The following is a 21,677-nucleotide window of genomic DNA, read 5'->3' on the forward strand; positions in this document are numbered from 1 at the left end:
GGCTCGCTGCTTGCATCCCCCGGCGGTCACCTCTCTGCTGCAGTGGTGCCTTCAGGCTCAGCGCATCCCACCTCTCAGTGCCGGGTCTTCAGACAGAGGGTCAGGCTCAGGGAACAGAGGAGCCAGGACATGGCACGTGGTGAAAATGGAATGACAAGACAGTGTGGATAGTGCCAGACGATGGCATTTCAAGCCACAGGCTTGGAGGCAGTATGTCTTGACCTTCCTCTGCACAAAATGCCCCAAAGAAGGACGGAAGGGTTTTAAAATCAAAAAAGGCAGTTTTTATTAGAATATAAACTAGGATAACTAGCTTTAAAGAAGAAAAACCTCAAAGGATATTCGAAGAGAGCTAAGAAGAGTTTATATCCCCCTCTACCCTGACACCCAGTGCCCCTGGGGAAAGTCTGGTGTTCCTCCATGGCTTACTCCAAGTGGCAGTAAGCTCTGCCCAGACCTCCTGCAAAACCCCGTTCGTCATCCCTGGGTTTGCTCCCTGCTCTGCAGTGCAGCCCTTGGGTGGCACATCCACCTCTGGCCTGTAAACTTGCCACTTGTTGTACCTCCGAGCTGCTCCCCTTTGCATGTGCCCATTAGCAGGCAAAGGGAAAATGCACCCCCCCTTCCCTCAGGGAGCTCCGCTGCTGCCAGTTTTCCTAAAGAGCATTATCTAACTGGGAACAGAAGTCATAAATAAGCAGATCCTTTTCACCATACTGTGCTTGCCTCTTCTCACAGCACAGATGGGCAAAGCCAAAATCTTAAAAATCCAGCACAAAAAGTCTTAAAAATATGAAAAATAAAGCTGAAAAACATATCGTAAAATCTCATTCAAAACAAGAGATTGACAAAGGGATTAGACACGTCTAATGAGCACTTTCACTTCATAAATACATTAGAAACAACAAACATTTCCAGATAAAGATGTAAATCTTTGTGCTCTTGAGCAGGCGAGCAAGACAGAAGTAAATGATGCTTCTAAATAACAAAGACTAGTTTAATTCAGTCCTTATGTGAAATTCTGCATCATTCCTTGCTTTAGTGGAGATATTTCACAGCACAAAGACAACACAGAGAGGCCATTCCAGGAGTTTGCGCTGAGCAGCCCGTAATTAATTAGGTGCACTTCTCTTCCTCAGAGGAGCAGGCACCCTATGAGATGGACAAAACATATTGTCCATTTGGATGAGCTATTCCGCAATTGTTCCAGAAACGTTCCCTTGACCATCCTCCTTCAGGATTTGGCAACAGTGGCTCTCAGGGAGGAGGTTCTGAACTGCAAAAGCCACCAGCCTGTCCCTGTCCCTGTCCCCAGCCCCTAATCCTCTGCTGACTGTTCTGGAAAATGCACAGACCCCAATAGTTTTCCAGCGCTCTGCATTTCTCTCACAATCATTTGCAGTTTCCATCTGTGGTGTTCGCTCCCCAAGCATTAAAAATATTTTCTGGCTTAGTATTTGTCTACCATTCTACATCCTAGCAATTTAAATCCTTTCTATGCTACTCTATACATATACACAGATATGCATGTATAGAAGTATATATGTACATGTATAGTCTTTCATGTGGTAAGTAGTTTAGTCAGAAAAGGTACACTACTATTACTTATTTTTGAAGAATCAAGCACATATATGGAAGTCTTTATCAAAACCAGGTTCCTGCTTGAGAAATCAAAACAAATATTCACACTATTTTGCAAACAAACTGTTCTTGGCTTGGTCACGAAACAAACAATGGGCCCAATGAACCTCTGGTTTTACACCTGGGATGAATTGAAGCTGGCAGTGTCCTTGATAGAAAAATCAAAATGCAGCTCACTAATAACGATAAAATGTTCAGCTGCCTCTCCACTGAGCAAAGCAGCCATCAAACTAATGATTAAATCCACATCAATCATTTGGCATAATAGAAATAAAGACTGCAATGTAATGTTGTCAGAGAGTCAACATCTCCTGCTTAGAAAATAAATGTCTTGACTTCATCTCAACATTTGTTTTCCATAAATGCTGAGGTTTGTATCAGCATTTGTATTGCAATGGGAAACAATCCTTCATTGCAGCATGCCAATTCCACTAACATGTTTTGGTTGTTGTTTTTCTTTTTTGTTTGTAAAATAAACAGAAAAGCTAGATAAAATTAATATGGGAAGGTGTTTCTGAAATCCTCCTGAAACTGAATTACCATTTCCAATCTGGTGCCAGCCTTCCCCTTTCTAACCAACAATTTTTAGTAGCGGCAACAATAAATATTGAAGAAAATCCCATTTAGAGCAAACTGGGCACAATTTCAAGTAGGTCACAGATTTTGCACTCACTCACTCACTGGTATAGTTAGATATGCACACAAAATTATTAGAAAAAAAATCCTGTAAACCCCTGTTTTCTCATGAAAAAAGAACTTTTCATGATTCATACTTTTTTGCTTGTTTGTTTGTTTTAATAGCAGTACTTTTTAAAGAAAACCTAGAAGCCAGCTCTATCTGGAAGGAGATGGCACTATGATGCCTCTTGGGATATACCATCACCCAAATTCCCAGGCTCCCAGCAGCACAGCACCAGGGTGTATTGGGGGGCACGGACCCCCACCCGCCTCCGCCAGGTGGAGGAGATGGAGGTGCTGCGTGTTTGAGCTGAACACCCAAGTGAGGTGCAACCGCTGTAATGCTGACCGCATGTCTGAGCTCTCAGAATTACTTTGTTATGCAATTTCACACAAGAATTAAAAGTTCCACTCTTATTTTTTTGTGTAGGAAGAAGCCTTTTAATAATAATTCTCTTAAAACTCTTTAAAAAAATGTGTTGATGTAATTCTGCTGACTTGCATTGATTTTGTTTAAATCTTAATTTTTATTTACAGTTCTCTCTTTTCAAGTCAATCCATTTTATCTCAAATTCTATCCAGAGATTTTGGAGTTAATAAGTAATTAATAACCGAAAGAAGAATATTTTTTTTTTTTTTTACAAATTATTTAGGGATATTAGAACTGAATATACTTATTTTATCAAGAAAAAGGTAATTATTTAAATCAGAGCAATATTCTGAATGTCAAATGAGAAGAACCAGCTTTTGCCATGTATGAGCTATCAATTACATTTGAAAATGTAAAATGTAATTAAAACCAGCAATTCTGAGTTCTCATTTCATTTTCTGATATACATGTGTAAGTCTAATAAACATATCGCTCAGCCAGCTTAAGAATTATTTTACTTTTCTTAACAAATACTTGTTTTTATACTTACAAAGTCACTTAGACGATCACTGATTCTACTTTGAAAGTACAAGAACCTCATAGTAAAATACAGCTTGGAAATTCCTTTACTTAAAAACAGAGTGAAGTTCCTGGAAAGAAGAGATGGAAACTGAAGGAATGACATGGTCTGGGGAAAAATATTTGACCCTGCCAGCAGCTGTCTTACATTTCACAACACCGCTTCTGGCCCCTCCTGAAACAAAAAACCCATCTGAGATGGCCCTCAGATAGCTGGCCAGTAAGCAGGCATCTCTGCCTCTTCAGTATGCATAAAGCACATCCCGCAGGTGAAAAGAAGAAAGGTTATAGTATTAATTCTGCACCACGAGGTGACGATCGGTTCCGAGGTACCTTCCTATGTTTATCAGTAGCAATAATCAGCTTCATGCCCCTGATGCAAGGACCTAAGAAGCTGCCTTGCAAAATGTAGTGACTTGGAGAAAGCAAAATCTCTCTATGAATAACCACAGCACGTGAAACCTGCAGTCCGTCTGGCGCCTTCCCAGAAAACAGTGGAAGAGCACAGCAAGCCTATTGAGAAATATTCTTAACAATTCAAAAATTTTTTGAATAATTCCTAACATCTTCATTTGAAGAGTTTTTTCTGATCACTGGGCTGAGACCTTTTTTCAAGAACTGTGCATTTCATCCTCAAACCTCATTTTGAGGGAATGGGGCTACTTCACAGCCCACATTTAGTTATGCAAAAGAGTTATTTTTATCTAATTTGTTTGTGTAGAGGAAGAACACTGGATCGAAGTTTCCTCCGAAAGAAGAGTGGGAATTCACACAAACATTTGCTCACATTTTGTCTTTTATGAATTCAGGTAGTCTCAACAGCATGCCACTGGGGAGAGGCATTAAAGCACTTAGCATACATGCAGGCAAGTGGATTTTCCTTTTTTTTTTTTTTCTTCCTTCTTTACCTGTCTTTGAGTCTACACAGCTGTAAACCAGGGACCAGAAATTATGTCCAAGATGATTCTTCCATTAAATACTTCAGTCTCTAATGCTGGCTTCATACCAGTGGGGTTAACAAAGATTCTGCTAACAGTTCCTTAGCCCAAAACTCAGTCTTGCTCAACAAAGGGAAGTAATGACAAAATGTATTATCTTTTTTTTTTTCCTTTCTAAATCTTTTTTATCAAAGAAAGCAAGCATCAAAATACCAAACCACACAGAAAGAATTATGGACTACTTCCTTTCTTGTACTCTAACATGTTTCAATTAAAATATGCAAATATTAGCATGATTTTCTGGTTTTTTTTTTTTTTTTTTTTGATAGAAAGTTAGCAAATATTGATATGGACACTATGAATTGATTTTACTTTTCCTAGCTTCTTCTTTCAAGGGTTTTTTACTTTATTTGTAATTTTGTTCCAACCAAACATTGGGAAAAGGTTGAGATCAGGTTATGCATTTACTGAAATATAACAAAGCTGTAATTAAAATTTCTGCTCTTTGACATCAGCAGTGAGTTGCTGACACAGATAATAAATTTCCACTTCACTTTTCTGTAATTGTGCAAGGGATGACAACAATCACTGTGAGCGCACGATCTCTTCCACAGATAAGCTTTGCCAGGGAAAAGCAGAATGCCGGGTGATGATGCAGCAAAACGTTTATAGATTATAATAAAACCCACCTAGTCTTCGCTCACTCCTTGTTATGTTTAGAACACAAGGCATAGCTTCTACTTGCAGGAAATGAATTGAATTAAGAACACGCCAGGCTTCCTATGTATTCAGAGCAAACACTACAGTTGGCTGTTCAAGGGGAGATGTGTGTGGAGGTTGCAGAAGGACCAGCTGAGTGATGGCACTCCTTCGAGGAGAAAATATACCCCAGCTGCTCGTGGCCACACCGCCAGCCCCTGGCACGAGGCACCGCTTTGCCTGTCCGCACCACCAGCGATGTGTCACAGGACCCCGGGAGAACCTCGCACAGCCGTTCGCCTTTCCGATCCCGTTTGTGGGAACCCATTTCAACGGGCAGAGTGTAGCGATGGGCAAATGAAGACTGACACTCCGGCTACTGCTTGGCTAAAGAAGGTGTACAGCGTGCAGAGCAAAGGATAAGCTTTCTTACATGATTTTGCTGCTGAAGCAGAGGACCGGAATGCAAGCAACCCCTCCAGTATCTAAAAAAAGCCAGTTCAAAACCACTGATCACCAGCAGACATGGACAGTCAGCTGGCACGGGGCCATGCGGGGCTTGCGAGTCCACCTGCGGGAGCCGGGAACCCTCCGTGCTCACTGCCCGACCCTGGGCAGCCTTCGGTGCCTGCTCTCTCCTGTAGGATTAGACCTGGCAGACAGAGGGGAAAGCCCCGTATCATAATGGTAGCCGCATTAAAACATTTATTCTTTGAGATGTCAGCCTGCACTTTGAGTTTCTTTGCCTGTGCTGGTTACTCACCTTAATGTTTTTGAACTGTAGTGCTCTGCTCCCTGAGAGGAAATGTGTACTTAGACTAACTTAGATGCATTAAGCAGCATACTTATTGTCATACCTTGCCCTTAAGATGCAGAATGTTACACATAACTCCCTATAATGTAAATTAGAATTTAATATCCATGGAGTTGCACCTTCAGAGTATACCCTGGAGCATTCATTATCAAAATATGATTGCTACCTGATTCAGGATATATTTTGGTACACAGAATGCACCACGTCCCCCTTTCACCTTCGGGATATAAATACATATTTTTGTAAACATGCACTATTTAACTTGCATATCACAGCAGATTCTGCAAATCCATATTTTACTTCTTGGAGCGAAAAAAAAAAAAAGGAAAGGAAAGGCAGATTTATCCAAATGATGCAACAAAAGATAGAAAGGAAGTCCTGCTTAGAACCAATTTCCAAATATCTTGGTTACACTGAATCATAACAATTTTCTCAAAATAACTTTAATGATCTTATTTAATCACAGCCTTTCACATACCAAATGAGGCAGCACACAATGCAAGAACAACTGGAGAAGTTGCAAAATACCGACCAGCTTTCCTGGTAGCAGAAGACACAGCCTGCTCGCCCTTAGGTGATCGTGCAGTTTCTGCCTCCCTGCCTTCATTCCCCTCTTTTTGGGCTGTACGCTGCCAGGTATTATAGAATCACGTGCTGGGGCTGAATGAAACCGATTTCAGGAGCACGTGGGATGATGGACATCCCTTAGCCATTTGCTAGCCTGGGCAGCTTCGATGGCTGCTGCCAAAGAAGGTCTGGATGGTGAATCCACCACTTTACCAGATTGTTAAAACTTGCTAAGTAAAGCGAAAAGTTCCTGCTACGACAAATTGCCCTGGTGAGACTTTTACAATCAAGCCAAGGACTTTGCTCCTTCCCCACTCACAGGAAGAGATGCCTTGATTCAGCAATGTACTTCAGCACGTGCCTCAAAACACTCTACTGGATGCTCTCCGCTATCCTTGGTTTAGATAAAACATAAAAGGTAACTCAGTCTGATCGTATTAAGTCCAAGGAAAGCGTGACCTGCCTTTTAGCCTACAGGGGCAAACAGGAGAGATTATAACATCGTACATCAGGTCAGTTGCTGTGCATGAAATAAGCTGGTGCTCATGTAACTAGGTCACAGACCAGCAGCATTTTTTCATATGAACCATCACTAGATAAACAGTCTTGGCAAAAAAACATAAAAGCTTGAATGCACTGAGTGATTAAGTAAATACAGGAGGAAGGCTTAGGTAGCTGGTGTGTATATTCCCGCTGCCTTCGACAGACAGAAGACTTATTTCCAGGAGTATCAACTCTGGCAGATTTCCTCAACCGTAAAAGTTTTATCTTCCCAGGATTTCCAGAGCTCATCAGGAGTTTAGCTCGTCAAGCTCTGTTAACCATAGCACAGTTCATATTCTTAAACTGTGTCTTTGCCAAAATCTGTTAAAGAAATGCCCTTCTCCTATTACTCCAAAATACAAACTGGGGCCAACAAGGGTGGTTTTTCTCTGTGACATCCTCCAGTTCAAGAAGTACCTCGTCCACATGGCCACATTTACTGGGGATACACACAGGTTGGATTTGAGAGCGAATGAGGAAACAAAGCATAATGATTTAGCTTAAACCCTTCAAAAGAAGAAATAACTGAGGATGAGTCGTCCAGGGGATTGTGCCTCAGGATGCCAACGCGTGGCCTCTTTGACTCGCACATGGTATGGCCATCAGACCAAACTTCCCACAAATACGATGCCCGAATCAGGTCTTATTTGACCAACATTCACAACTCTGCTTTGCTGCCTTATAGTAACAGGAGGAGACTCAGGAAAAGGGAAGACCTGATATTGCTGCAGACTGTCTCTCCTCCAAATTAGGCCCTTTCAGTGCAGGTTGAAGACAACATAGCAGGTGCAGAGCTTGTTGAATTGATTTTGCCAGGTGTGTGCCTGCATGGGGCCGCTTTTTAATTTAGTAACTGGAGGTTAATTAGTTCTGGGAGTGTAAACAGGTTGGTTAAACAGGAGTCCAGACAAGCTACCACGTTCCAGTTGCCTAAGACTTAGAAGCAGACTAAACACGTAGTAAGAATAACTAACCCGCTTCCCTGAACAACTATTTGCTAAATTAACATGAAGCCGGAGCTGTGCAGAAGTTGGAGGGCTGCTAGCGGCAAGCTGGTTAGGCTGTTCCTCAGATCGGTGGGTTTCTGAAATACTTTGCTATAAGAAAATTCAAGTTGCACCTTTAGCAAGAGAAATCTGAGATAATTAGAGCCTGTTAGCTTATTTCATAACTTTAAACATTTTACCTAAAAAGAAAAGAAGATCCTTCTCCTAGAACATACTGGGGGAAAGTTGTTTCTCTAAATGACAGTCAGCAGAATGGTCATTTGATGTTTTTTCAGTAACTGAAGGAATTTAGGTGGGTGATAAGATAATGACAAGCTAGAGATGGCTCAAATGGACGCTCATTCTTTCAGAAAACTTTAAAATGGCAGAAGAACTCCAGCGACAATTTTGCCATTTTTCTTTTTCTTTTTTTTTTTTTTAATTAAAAAAAAATCAGATTAAACCCCAAAGATTATGTCTTGGTAACTAGAACTGGAGCTTCACAAGGGAGAGCAGATCGGGTGCTCCACACTGACATTTCCACGTCACACTGGTTTTTTCCATTGTGTCCATTCTGGAAAGTCCTTGGACAGCCCAAATGGAAATCAAACGAGATCTTTCCTGGGTACTGTGATATGATGACTGGGGCCTGACTGCAAGTATCTGGAAGAATTTGACACTTTGTGCCAAAATACATTTGTTCAAAGCTCTCAGCTGTTCAAGTGTTCAGGAAGAAAGTAAAATGCAGACAGAAAGCAGGAACAGTGAAAAATGTCATTGAATGATTTTTCTTTGAAAACCAGAGATTTTTTGGTCACTGTATTCAAAAGCCTTCATTCACTTTGAATGTAAATACAACAGAATTGAGATTCTCATGGAGGACTCATCTCTGCTTTAACTTGTACTCAACCAGCTCATCCCCAATGGATGATTCTGAAGACCACCACTTCCTTGCAACCTCTGGGCTTTAAAACCTACCCCGTTCTCAGAAACACTGTTAGAAATGATCTAGTAATAAAAATCATGTGTCTAGATATGCTGGACTGCATAAAGCACTTTTTCTTCAGTAACACATTTAGGAAATACAGTCACTCTCTTCATTTTTAGTCTTTTTAGTTCTAGGTGGGCACATACACATTATGCATTGAAGTATCTCATTTGTATACATCAGGCTATCCACATTTTACCGTATGGAGGTATCACATTATTAATAGCTGTTTTCCTTAAATAGAATACAGTTTGCTTTAATCTTCCTTTTTGTGCATGATCTTGCAAGAGTAAAAAGGCTTTCATACAAAGGCTATGTTTTTATATGCAAATCCATTATTTGATTACACACTTTTTTGTCCCTACATTATCATGAATATTTCTGATGAATGTTTTATGGGTTAGGTTTAGGATTTGTGAGCTATTTCAAATTTTATCTGTTTGCCATATCATCTGCAAATACCACATCTTTGTTGATGTTGATTGGTCTCATTTACATATTTATCACACTTGTATTTTCAAGGATGTTTTGCTATAAACTGTCTGTCCCCATTTCTCCTCTATGTACTACTAGAACATAGATAACTTTTCCAATTGAGCTCATTTCCATATATAATTTTTTTCATTAACAATAAATCACCACTTAGAGACATCTATTCAATGCGATCACCACCTTCACACATACCAGACATACAGTTTCTGAGTAATTAAAGAGAACAGAAGTGGTTTACAATGCACTTTGCAACCCACTTCATAGTCCAGGGAGCTCAATGATTTTCCGTATGGACTAGGCTAAAAGGAACCCTGCAGGACTGGGATGAAACAAAGGCCATCAAAACTGTTGATGCAGAGCTGATCTTATTCCTAACTGGTAACTTTAGCCTGCCAAAAAATAAGATTTTCTTTTTCTTTTATAAAAAAAAAAAAAAAAAAAAGACCATTTATAGCAGTGCTTGATGGGCTTATGAGGGTCCACTTGCTCCTGAACAGCAGCTCTTCAGCTCCTGAACAGCAGCTCTTCAGTCTTTGCATGTTCACTGCTTGTTCTTCATCCATCCACTCTCATCTAGGTTCAAACTCCTTTTCCTTTCCTTGCCGCACCTCCTGCTGTGTTCCCCTTCTTGCTAAATCTCTTACTTATGCAAGAGTAGGAGGCAAGAGGGTAGGAACATTGCAGAGAAATGCTGACAACCCATCCCTTTTAGTGTTGCCATTACATACACAATCCATTCCTTTTTGCCATTACGCACACAGCACTGAAAAAGGCACTGACTTTAAACCGAATTTCCCCACTCCCACTCAGACTCCTCTTGGGTGAACAGCCTGTTTGTGAGACCCTTCAGGGTGCAAGCACTGGGCATATTTCTCAACAAAATGTTGCGATTTGCTGATATATGAAATAATTCAGAAAAATCATACATGCCCCAGACCAGTTCAGACTGGACAGTAATAGTTATAATTTCTGGTGCTAGCACCTGTTAACCCATAGATTTTTTTGTCACTAAATTATAGCAGGAAATACATTTCCAAGGATTTTTCCTTCTAGTGGTGTAGGGCTGCAATACATCCAAACTAGTATACTAATGAATCTATGATACATCTGTGCATCAAAGGTGCTCATAATTGTATCTCCAGGCTTATCACTAAAATTCACAGAAATTAGGTGCTTACACCCTTTATGTGCTAAGATTTTCAGATCTATCGCTCACAAGAAACTTCTCTCACACACTCTGCCAGCTGACTCTGAAGAGAATCACAAACTCTTTTAGGTTGGAAAAGACCTTTGAGGTCATCGAATCTGACCGTCAGCCTTGCACTGCCAAGTTCACTTCTAAAACACTTCCCGAAGCATCACATCTACGTGTCTTTTAAATACCTCCAGGGACGGTGACTCCATCACCTCCCTGGGCAGCCTGTTCCAATGCTTGGCCGCCTTTTCCATGCAGCAATTTTTCCTAATGGCCAATCTAAACCTTCCCTGGTGCAACCTGAGGCCATTTTCTCTTATCCTATTGCTTGTTACTTAGGAGAAGTGCCCGACTCCCAGCCCGCTACAATCTGCACAAAACAATCCTATATATTCATTAGTGAAAAAAGGATTGGCAGACCTGCTATGGACAGGAGTGCTTTCCTCCATAATATTTCCACTGTTTAATCCCCAAATTCTCAGAATAATCAGTTTCCCATTACCTTCTGCTATGGCATGGTTACTAAATGCAATGACACTCCATGCTGAACCAACCTGTCGACCAAGGACCACCCGCTTGCTGATATAAAAATGTATTTGTGACAACAGTGTTTTGGGACATGCTGTTAAAAACAAAAATATTCTATTTTTTTAAACAGAAAGATGAAACTAGATGAAGCTCAGGATAGGGGCTTGCTCACAGGTGGTAAAAGGAGCTGCAACCAGAAACTGCTGCTTGGAGTGTAATAGCTGTTTCCTAAATATTGACATACATACATTTTCTCTAGGTCACCAAGTCCTGCGAAAGCTCCTTTTGGAATGACTCTCATCTTGGTGAGGACAAATCTCCTGAAAATAGAGAAAATAGGGTGATTATTCACTATTCACAACACAGGCCCTTGTCAGTGTAGGAGAGGCCTTTTATCACAGGTACAAGGACAGTCTCCAGGCTGAGGGCTTTGGCATCTAAATATAGCTGTGATGTTCAAAGCCTTCGTGGGACTCCAGCTGCCTTCCCGGACCACAATTATAGCACAGCGTTAGGCAAACTCCAGAGGTCCTCAGGGAAAAAAGCATCCGTCAGTAGCTGCGGTGTCCCCGTTTGCCTCGGTAAGAAATCCAGACGCGGCCACCGCAGGTTTGCCGGGTGCTGGGCAGGGACAGTGTCTTTCTCACCTCGACCTCTTTTGAGAGATGCTTAAGTGCAGGATGAAGCAGCCCTGTCGAGCCAGACTGGGGTGAGTTGCTTACACAAGGCTGTGCGGTGGTACACACGTGCTTATGCAAGATAAGCCTTGACCTGCTGCACAGATAATTGAAGGAGTCAGCTACTATCTCCCGTCAGCACAACTTTAATACCCTTTATTGCTTTTCACAGTCTCTTTTCTAATTAGTTCATAATGTGCCACAAAACCGGGACTTTGGAATTCATGACTTGATCACGTGTGCAGTGAGACAACATTTTAATCATTTTCTAAAGGTCACAGAATACGCTTTGTGAAGAAAAATAATTTAAAATATCATATAAACCTTTCTGTTAACCTGGACTTGTCTCCTTTTATCACAGTAAACAAAGACAACTACAAACCTCTTGATGGCACTCAGCAAATGAAATGTAGTGTTTCCACTACTCCTTGGAGGAATAAGGTGTTGCCTGGTTAATTGTTTTCTTTCACGCATTTAATCGTTCATAGGTAGTGAGCGCAAACAATTGCATATATTAACATGACCTGCTCATCAAGATACATCCTTCACGTGATGTGTTTACAGAATTATAGAATCATCAAATCGTTTAAGTTGGAAAAGACCTTTAAGATCACCGAGTTCAACCGTATGACTAGATGCCAGGCCAAGAAATCATAGCTGAGACATGAGAAAGCCCACAGAGATGTTGTAGGGAGAAATATCGTAGGGAGAAAAAAAAAAAAAGTATTTTTTGCTGAGAATAAAAGTCATATTCAAACTCCCGGGTATCAAACACCAAGCACATAAATAAACAAGAGATCAGATCATAATGGTTACATTGAGCAGTAGTGGTTGAAGAATGAAATTTTCTTTTTAAAAAATAAATTGCGTGTGCTACGTATATGTATACCACCCTGTGATTCAGTTTCTTACTCTATTTTCCCTTGGAAACGGAAAGGGACTGTTTCTGAAGTACTATGGAATTCTTTTTTTCTGTGAGCATGTCTGCCAGACCATCTCTCATTTTTATCATCTCAGAACTGGTTTTGCATGGCTGCTTGGGATCACCCTTCAGCTCATGCCTGCGCTGCCCTACTGTAACGTCTGCAGGAGGGCAGAAATGGGAGCTTAGCCTGGTATGACCCGCTGTGTAGTCCTGCAAATTTTAACACAATACCTCAAAATTAGAGACTTACTTTCTTATTCTTCCCATAAAGTATTCATGCAATCCTCATCTATTTTTTATTTCAGCTGATTAGTTTAGAATTTTCATGGGGAATTATCATGTTTTAATCAAAGTCTTGGGGAAAAAAAGTATTATTCTAATAGAATACCGCTGTGAAGGGTTCCTATTTTTTAATGGTAGGTCTTTAGTAGAATCTACCCCCTCATTATGACTTAACATTTACATAAGGGGAGCAAAGTCGGTGCATGCCTCACTTAGCTCTAGAGATGTCACTGTGATTACACCAGGAGTGAACTTGGCCCCACGCTTTTTTAAACATTGAAATGTATGGTATTCTCAGTCCTGAAAGACAATGAAGTCAATTTGGCATACCATTATTCTTGTACTGTCATTAATGTAAGTCAGAAAGAGCTTCAACACACTGTCACACAAGAATCACAGTGTTGAGATCGTTATGCAAATGTTAGAAGGATTAAAGAGCTTCCAGAAAAGCCCTAACCTGGATTAGGCAATTTGTAAAGCCCTACTGAAAACACAGCCGGTGTAATGCATGCAAAGGTACAGCCGCGCGCTGGGAGCGCGGCGAGGTACAATGGATCCGTGCAGAACACCCAGCAGGCTTAGTGCTACAAAGCTGAACCATCAGGAAACTCTTTAACTTTCATCTGCTTTGAAACCCTTCCTAAACTCTCCTTTGTAGAAACACATGCCTAATTTTGGAGCCCTAGAAAGCAGGCTCTGTCGCAAAAGCCACCTATAATATTTTTTATGGCAGTGTTCTAAAATGAATCCTCTCTGCAGATGCAGTTCATCAGGACTTTTGCAATTTTGTAATGAAATGCTGCCCTATTCCATGCTTTACCACAACAAGAATTTACAGCCTGATCCTGAAACTAATTAAAAGACTGGAACCTCGTTCGTAGGTGAGGTTACCTGTATGAGGAAAACCACAAGTGCTCAGAAGCAAAAAGCAAACCTTGAGTTTCTTTGTCTAATACCCTGCCTTCCTGCTTTAATAAGGTGCCAGAATTCAGGAGCCAAGTGTCTAATGCCCTGGAGCAGTTAAAGTAGAATTGAAGTTTAATGGCTGAAGTCTCACATTCTACTTAAAAAAAATGAAGGTTAATTGTTTTTACACATCCCTGAGTAGTCTAATAAAGTCAGCCTTAATGGTATAACGGACCCTGAAAATTCACATCAGCTACTTGTTGAATTATCAGCTGTATAATGAATAAGTCTATTATAACTAGCCAAATGCTGTATTGTCGATAAATCTCACCAATTAGGCTCCAACAATCAAACTGTACTTAAATTGAGATACTGGCTGTTCAGTACCAATTCTTTCTGAGGTACATGGAGAAAATAATTGAAAAGCATTTTCTTGGTTTTGTTGCTGGTGTTATTTTAGGGTCAAAGAAATAAATACAGCCCACCTTCATTCAAGCGTGTTTCATGTCAAGACAAGTCAGTAAACAAAAGCATCCTTTAAAAAAAACTTGTGCTTGATGGAGAGATGTAGTATTTGGTCCTAAAAAAATACGTTAGCACTTAGGCACCTGCAGGGAAAGCAGTGGGAAGCGTAAGCAGTCAGTGCATGGCATGGAACTGACACCCCAGAGCCAGGTGTAAGGTGCAAGAAGGGTTAGAGTGAAGGTTGGGTGATCCAAAAATCTGTGCGCAGAGCTAGCACTCTCCCGGAGCTTTCAGCTCTGCACCAGAGCTGCAGGTGTAGCACCACCCTCCAGAGACATGGGGAGCACCCACTCACAGGAGTTAACTCATGGGAGGGAGGAAGGCATTGTGGTCTCTCAACACAACTCCGGCAGCCTGAGCACGGACACAGGGAACGCGAGTCCTGGCTTCAAGTTGCCCCTCACCCTGAGGGGGGCCATCTCCCATATTTCATGCCCCAGGAGGATGCTCAGCGGCTGAGGGACCTCTCCCTCTCTGGCCCCGAGGGTTGTACAGCCAGGGCTTGGCTCCTTGTACCACCCAAGAGGACAAGGGGAAACTCAACCCCACCATCTTCTTTACACGTATTACAGTTAGCACTGGTTTCCCAGGGATAAATGAAAAAAAAACCGAAAATTTTTTACACTTTTTAAAGTCCAAAGTTCAGTGATGTTGATGTTATTTGGGCTGCAGTAGGTCCCAGAAGTCCTAGCAAGGACTCCAAAAACTTAACACTTGAGAGAGCAGAAAGGAGCACAGGGAAGAAAAGAAGCCCCAGATGGTGCCATGGTTGGTTATCCTGCGTGGCGAGTAGGCAGTACACGTGGCTGGAGGTAGAAGAATGGCAGTATTAACTATTGCTGTTCCCTACGTACAGAAGTATAACCTAACTTAGATTTAAGCCTGACCCATTGCTCCTACCACACCTGGATATCCAGGAGAGGTTTCTAATCCTGATTGATTTAAAAACTTTTGTTGGAAGTGATTCTTTGTGAGTTTGTTGGTAGGAACTGAGGCTGTCTGCTGCGGTTGTACAATTGCACTTACACTTTATATATCTACATATGTGTTACGAATGATGTTTACTTAAATATACAATATTGTTTAAAATTTAACAGATTTTTACTTGCTTTTTTCTGACCAGTGTGAACAATTGCTTTCTGTTGAGCAGGAATAGCCTTTTACACCTGGAAGGAGGGGTAAGCTTACAGTCAGGCTACCTTCCTCTGGGCTGAACATGCACAATTCCCACAGGTTTTTCCATTTTTCATTTTTAAGTGTTTTATAGGCCTCTTTGTTACATCATTTCAGTTTCTCCCATGAATGGGTGTGAGTAAACTCTCCTATTATTAAACTGCTAAAAAACCTATTGCTAATTGAGGCTAGACCTGTCAGGACTAGGGCCGAACTATCTCCTACTGGTTTGTTTACTTATACAGAGACATCTAAACCTGGTTATTTAAAACAGCAGGGCCTCAATGGATATGAAGCCACTGACACAGGTGACTTACACCACTTTATATCACCACGAAGAGCGAACAACCCAAATACATCTTGTTTCTGCATGGTTGTATCTAGTATAAGAGAAATATAGTGCCAATGTAATCTCAAAGCCTATAGAGGACACGATATAAACAGCAGAAATTAGCAGGTACTGGTAAAATGTTCCTGAATAACCCTCTAACATTTCCAATTATGAAGACATTTTTTGAACTTTTCCAAAAATAGAGGCTTCTGCAGCTGAAGTAGTTCAGCCAGACAGAATACAAGACATGAGGGGAAAAAAAACCGGTCCACAAAATTATTCTTCCATCCAGCCTCACATGAATCCAGTGACAGAAATCAGACCGATCTCATCACGACAGGATGGAGGGCTGGATGTCGTTGTTCAGGTACCTGGTGACAAAGGTATGAGTGATTAAAGAGACTTGGTAAATTACAACGTAAGGGAAGTAGAACCATACGAGTTATTTCTGCTAAATGTCTCTGGAAAAAGTACATAGTAAACATGAAGTATGCACATTAAGTAAATCCATGTAATACAGTGTGCTTGTGAGGTTGGCCATTTATGTGCAAAATTATACATTTTGCATATTTATCAAATGAGTTCTCAGATCCTGGTCCCACAAGCTTTTTCTTGAACAATTATGGAGATGCTCTTTGGCATAAATTCTCCACCAGAACTTACTCCTGCACTGCACTGGTGCCTCCTCCTCCCAGCTCCCTTCCTCAGCAAATGCCCCCACCACTGGCAATAACCTTATACAACAAAGGACTGCACTGATTATCAGAAATTAGACTAGTTAATATATATATATTCTGCTTCATAAAGCATGGCTGCATTTATGTCTTTCAAACCCCTCTTTTAAAACCCTTTTCTCAGATCTACTTAAGTCACAGTTAATCAGAAAGTATGTGCATTGTGGAATTATCTTCCCTGACTGATGTAAATTGCAAATTCATGATGTTAAAATGAACTGTATCAAGCAGTTACTATAAACTTAAGGACTAAAGGAAAATAAAATAAAAAGCCAAAAAGATTCAGTGACCATAATGCTAAATCACCAAATTTGGTTCCAAAGAAGTAAATGTGATAGGATTTTGAAGAACACTTTACTTTAATCTCTCAGCTAATAGACTGATGTTATCACCTTCTAATCCTCTGCAGCAATGTGTATTTTGTCAAACAAAGATTTACAGTGAAATCTAATTTACTCTCTGTAATTTTTTTGTTTTGTTTTGTTGTTTCTTTGGTTTTGCTTCTTGCATTGGGGATGGGCTGGAGGTTCCAGCACAAGCAACAGAGGAGTCTTTGCTTTACATCAGGAGAAGACAAAAGGATGCCATGACCTATTCAGTACACGCTTGATTAAATGCAAAAATCATCAGAACCTTGCCCCTGTTGTTATTTTTTCTCCCCCCCCCCCCCCCCCCCCCCCCCCGTTTTCTCTTGATTAGTCAATGCAACAGTGAAGGGCTATGGTGCTTTTATGCTGTAACAAGAGACCAAGAAATACTGCAGACTTTGTCCCAGGTGGTGCAAATCAATCTGGCTGTGTCATTTTTGCCCTAATTCTCACTGGAATGAATCATGAGATTCCTTTGGGCTAAATGTTATTTACTTTAAATTTACGGAGAACATTTGCAAGCCCCTAGCTCCTTGAAATGTGTTCACGTTGCCATACGACCTCACTATTACTAGGGTCTGTTTCTAGTAAACACCTCACTACGAAGGGGCATGTGTAAGATATACATGAACATGAAAGTATTTTTCCTAACCAGCTGCCTAGGTGGAAGATCTCTGTAATCTATTAAGCCGTTTGTAGCTGCTTTCAGACATAGCTATGGTTTCCTGGTCCTAACAGCAGGCAGAGAGGAGTCCAAAACTCATAAAGTGGGTGCTAAAAAAACATCAGGCTTCAAAACCCATCAAGCTAAATGCCAAAAGATTGGTTTAATTTGCTTTCTGGTTTTAAAGTCTTTAGAGCGCATTCATATCATGCTGCAAAGCTATTTTCAACACTCACGAGGCTTTAATTTAAAAACAGAGAAAGATTTATGTTAGTTGCTTCAATTCCAGGAGGTATTGAGGTTGGGACTTCATAAGGCTGACAGGATCATGAGGAACGGCGCTGGCAGGGACAAAACACCGCTCCCACCACTCTGCTGGCTCACCTTTTCAGGGAGCCACGCCATCACCTTAAGGGAAAAGCAAAGCCAAGCAGAATATTTTTCTAATAATGACTATTCATGTAACTACAGATTCATTTCAAATAGGGGACCCTGATGGCACAGGCAGGCTCGAACAACGGAGGAAGAGCTTTGCAATTCATTTTTCCAACCAAGGCGTGATCCACGCGTTCGAGAGTCTGCGAGCGCCTACTTTACACACATGTAAATTGACTTACAAGAGAGAGACCGTAATCCCTTGCTAATATGCACAATCTGGCTCGAAGCATCTAATCACTGCGTTCACCTAATGTGCTTAAATCAGCTGCTCATCCCCTTCAGATGCTTGTGAAAGGACAAGTTATCTAGGCTGTGCAGCTGGTTCTTTTTTTTCGTGGGATAATATAAGCAGGTAAAGGTGAGTATTCCAAGGAAAAATTAGGTAATGTACATTTTACGGAGCAGACAGAAACCAAAGATCCCCTCCTGAATTTCAGGCTGGACTGGGCCTGGTGAAGGTAGATTTAATTTTCTTCATGGCAGCTCATACGGTGCTGTGGTTTGGATTTTTGATCAAAACCATACTGATAACACACTAATCCAGCTTTCACCGAACAGCACTTGCTCAGCACCGACGCAGCCTTTGTTTTTCCCTTTGCCCCCTGCAATAAATAGCCTGGAGGGGGATGGGGGGTGTGTGTGTGTGTGTGGGCCACAGGCTTGGGGGCACACAACCGGGCAGGTGAGCTGAACTGACCGGGGGGGATGTTCCATACCGTATAACGGCACGCTCAGCGATACAAGGGGAGATCATTCCTCTACCTGACTGAAAAATGTGGGGTACACCTGGGAGGATGCACGGCCTCCTTTCAGGTGTGCTGCTTGGGGATTTCTTCGGGTCTCAGAGTGATGTAAGGGGCATCTGAGAAAGAAAATATTGTGCCATGTGTGCTATCAAACGAAGCCTGTACAGACAAAGTAAACACAATTAGAACCATGATGATCAAGTTATTAGCAATGCCCCTCTGCTTTGCAGGTCTGAATCTAAAAGGCAATATGTGCAGTAGCTTGCAAAAAATCACTCCTTAATCCTTACCAGTGGTCTCCCTTAAAATTCAATTTCTTTTTTTTTTTTTTTTCCTGAATTAAGATTAAAAGGATAATGAACAGTACTGATGGCATTCCTATTCTAAATGTAGTGAATACTTGCTCGGCGTAATAATAATGCCACCCAGCCACCATAAAGAGCTGAAGGAAAGCATTTTAAGATCACACAGCTGATGTCCTGCTGGCATTTTGCTTGCCGAGTGCCCACAATACCCTAACAGGGGGAACAAAATGCCCATTTCCCCAGCAGAGCCATGCTGCCGCTCGCACAAGCACACAGCAAAGTTGCTGTGGGATTTGTTTTTCTCCCAGGACCCCGCTTAGGTCAGCTAATAAGTTTCACACAGTGCCCCTCAGCAGCTAACAGCTGATAATGAGAGATAAGGAAGGATAGAAAATTGTGGTGAGGGGAAAAAAAAAAAAAAAGGCATCTAAAAGACTGCAAAAGTAGGCAAGCAACATGCTTGTAAAGCTTAAGCTCCCTCCCCCCTGCCTTAGTTTTCCAAAACCATGGTGTGTTTAGTCTCAGCACTGATACCCTTTTCATTGCTGGACAAAGCACACACTGCGCATCGCCCCGCTATGCTGCAGATAGCTTCTTCCTGAGGTCACACATGCAGGCAGTGAAAAATAAAGAAAAAAAAAATTAAAGCAAGCTGCAAGATGCTTTTAAATACCTCTGCTTGAATAGAGTGGGATGAATCTGGAGGCGGGGGATTAAAAAAATATAATCTAAAACAAGATGGAGAGGGGAAGGAAGAGAGAAGATTGCACAATTCCCAATCAGACACAGAGATGCAACAGCAGGACTTTTACTCAGTCTGAGCTGTTTAGTGCTCTATACTTAGTGCAATTATCTCACTGTGCTGAGGCTGGATTGCTTGGCGCTGGTACAAAGCTGGGGAGGAGCAGAGCTGTGCCTATTCAGACCAGTTGCCGGTGTGTGTTAATTTATTTTGCAAAGTGCCTGACAAACAATTTTGTTGAAGATGTAGGTGCGAGCAGCAGTAAAGCACAAGGTATGTAGCAAACCGAAATGACATCTGCCCTGAGCAGACCTACTGCAGAGCACCCTTGGACACAAGGACGCTGGTCCCTTTGGTGGCCTGGGGTGGCTGCAAACCTGCACCCTGCACCCTTGCAGCAGATGCAGCAGACAGCAAAGCAATGCAGTCCTGGCAGGCAGGATCTCCCCCTCTCTTTTCAGATTACCCAGAGCTTGAGCAAAGCAAAGCAAAGCTGGAGATCTAGGTTCCTCAACAGTATGTACACACAGAGAAAAAGGTTCGCCATGGAGCACAGATTGCAACAAACAGGTCCTTTGTAGGGCTCTGAGCAGAATCCAGGTTTACTGTGCTGGCATCTGGGAAGAGTTTAACTGCTAGGAATGAGCTACCTGCAAAAAAGGCCAGCAGTAAGCTTGAAAGCGCAGTTAAAATTGCTTCTATTAATGTCAAAGGCATGCTGTGAAAAGTGTTTTGTGTAAGATAAATAACACAAGTGAATCAAGTTATCTCGTCTTGGTTACACAGCGCCAGAAAATAGCCATTGCTTTATTTTTACAAATAGCTATAATTTTATTAGTATCGATTATCCTGTAAGACACTACACTACTTTCAGAAGAGCACATCCTCCTTCCTCACAGCTTACTCACACAGGCCTTTGAGAAACGTACAGAAATGTGCAACTTCCTTAAAATCTAACCTTGATATCTGCAACCGCCTTTATGGTGAGGAGCCATTAAAAATTCATTAACTCTAAAGGCACATGCTCAGTGTTGCATCTACTTATATTAATATTTCTGCATAGTGTCCTAACACTGCATAATGTCCTAACAAAAGGACCATTGTACAAGCACTGGCTATTTTATTCTTGCACAAAGAGTGTTTTACTTTGTGTTCCCTCCCGTGGGCAACTTGTCAAGGCAAATAGGGTTATGGAAGATGTCCACAGCCCAACCAGATGGGGAGCTTTTTAGGTGCTGGCTTCAAAACTTGCCCCTCTCTTTTTGATTCAGAGCAAGAATAGCCACCCTGCTCACACACAGCCGGCCACGTCAACCCTTTTCCCATCCCAAGAATGTGTCAAAAAAGATCTTATTCCACAGCAGGGAGAGTACAGTGGCTTGTTCATCAGCTGAGGTCATAGCAGAAAGGTGACAAGTGTTCTTTGTGTGTAGTGGCTCTGCCTCTAAGACCTCTGGACTTTCTACATTGGCAGGCCCTTCATACATGGTGCTATTTTTAATGACTGAGACAAGTTGCCCAGGGGTGAAATTCCTTAAGTTCTGAGTTGGATGCCTTAGTGTAGGTAAAAAAAAAAAAGAAGAGAAAGCTTTTCTGCAAAATATCTTGATGAACCATTGTTGTTTAGCAGAACACCAAACAGCTTACCTCTGTCATTTTATCTCGCTTCACAAATTAATTAGAAAGAACTAGTGTGGTTTTTTACCTCCTTTCTCATCCATATCCTCACAGACACTATACTATGCTGCTTAATGGGACACAGCTGAAATATCACAGAATATTAATAGAATAAAAGAAAGATACTCACCGTTACATTCCTTAATTAGCACACACAGCCTAATAA

General features: G+C 41.4%; 1 protein-coding gene across 1 annotated transcript in view; it reads right to left on the bottom strand.

Annotated features, from left to right (window-relative positions):
- The window catches only part of FSHR (follicle stimulating hormone receptor), an 84,243-nt gene that overhangs the window by 41,720 nt on the left and 20,846 nt on the right, over nt 1–21,677 (bottom strand). The window contains exon 2 of the mRNA XM_055726107.1: nt 11,267–11,338. Within this exon, the coding sequence (XP_055582082.1) occupies nt 11,267–11,338 (72 nt within the window). The remainder of the gene's footprint in view (nt 1–11,266; nt 11,339–21,677) is intronic.

Source organism: Falco cherrug, chromosome 13, assembly GCF_023634085.1.
Source record: "Falco cherrug isolate bFalChe1 chromosome 13, bFalChe1.pri, whole genome shotgun sequence".
Lineage (NCBI taxonomy): Eukaryota > Metazoa > Chordata > Aves > Falconiformes > Falconidae > Falco > Falco cherrug.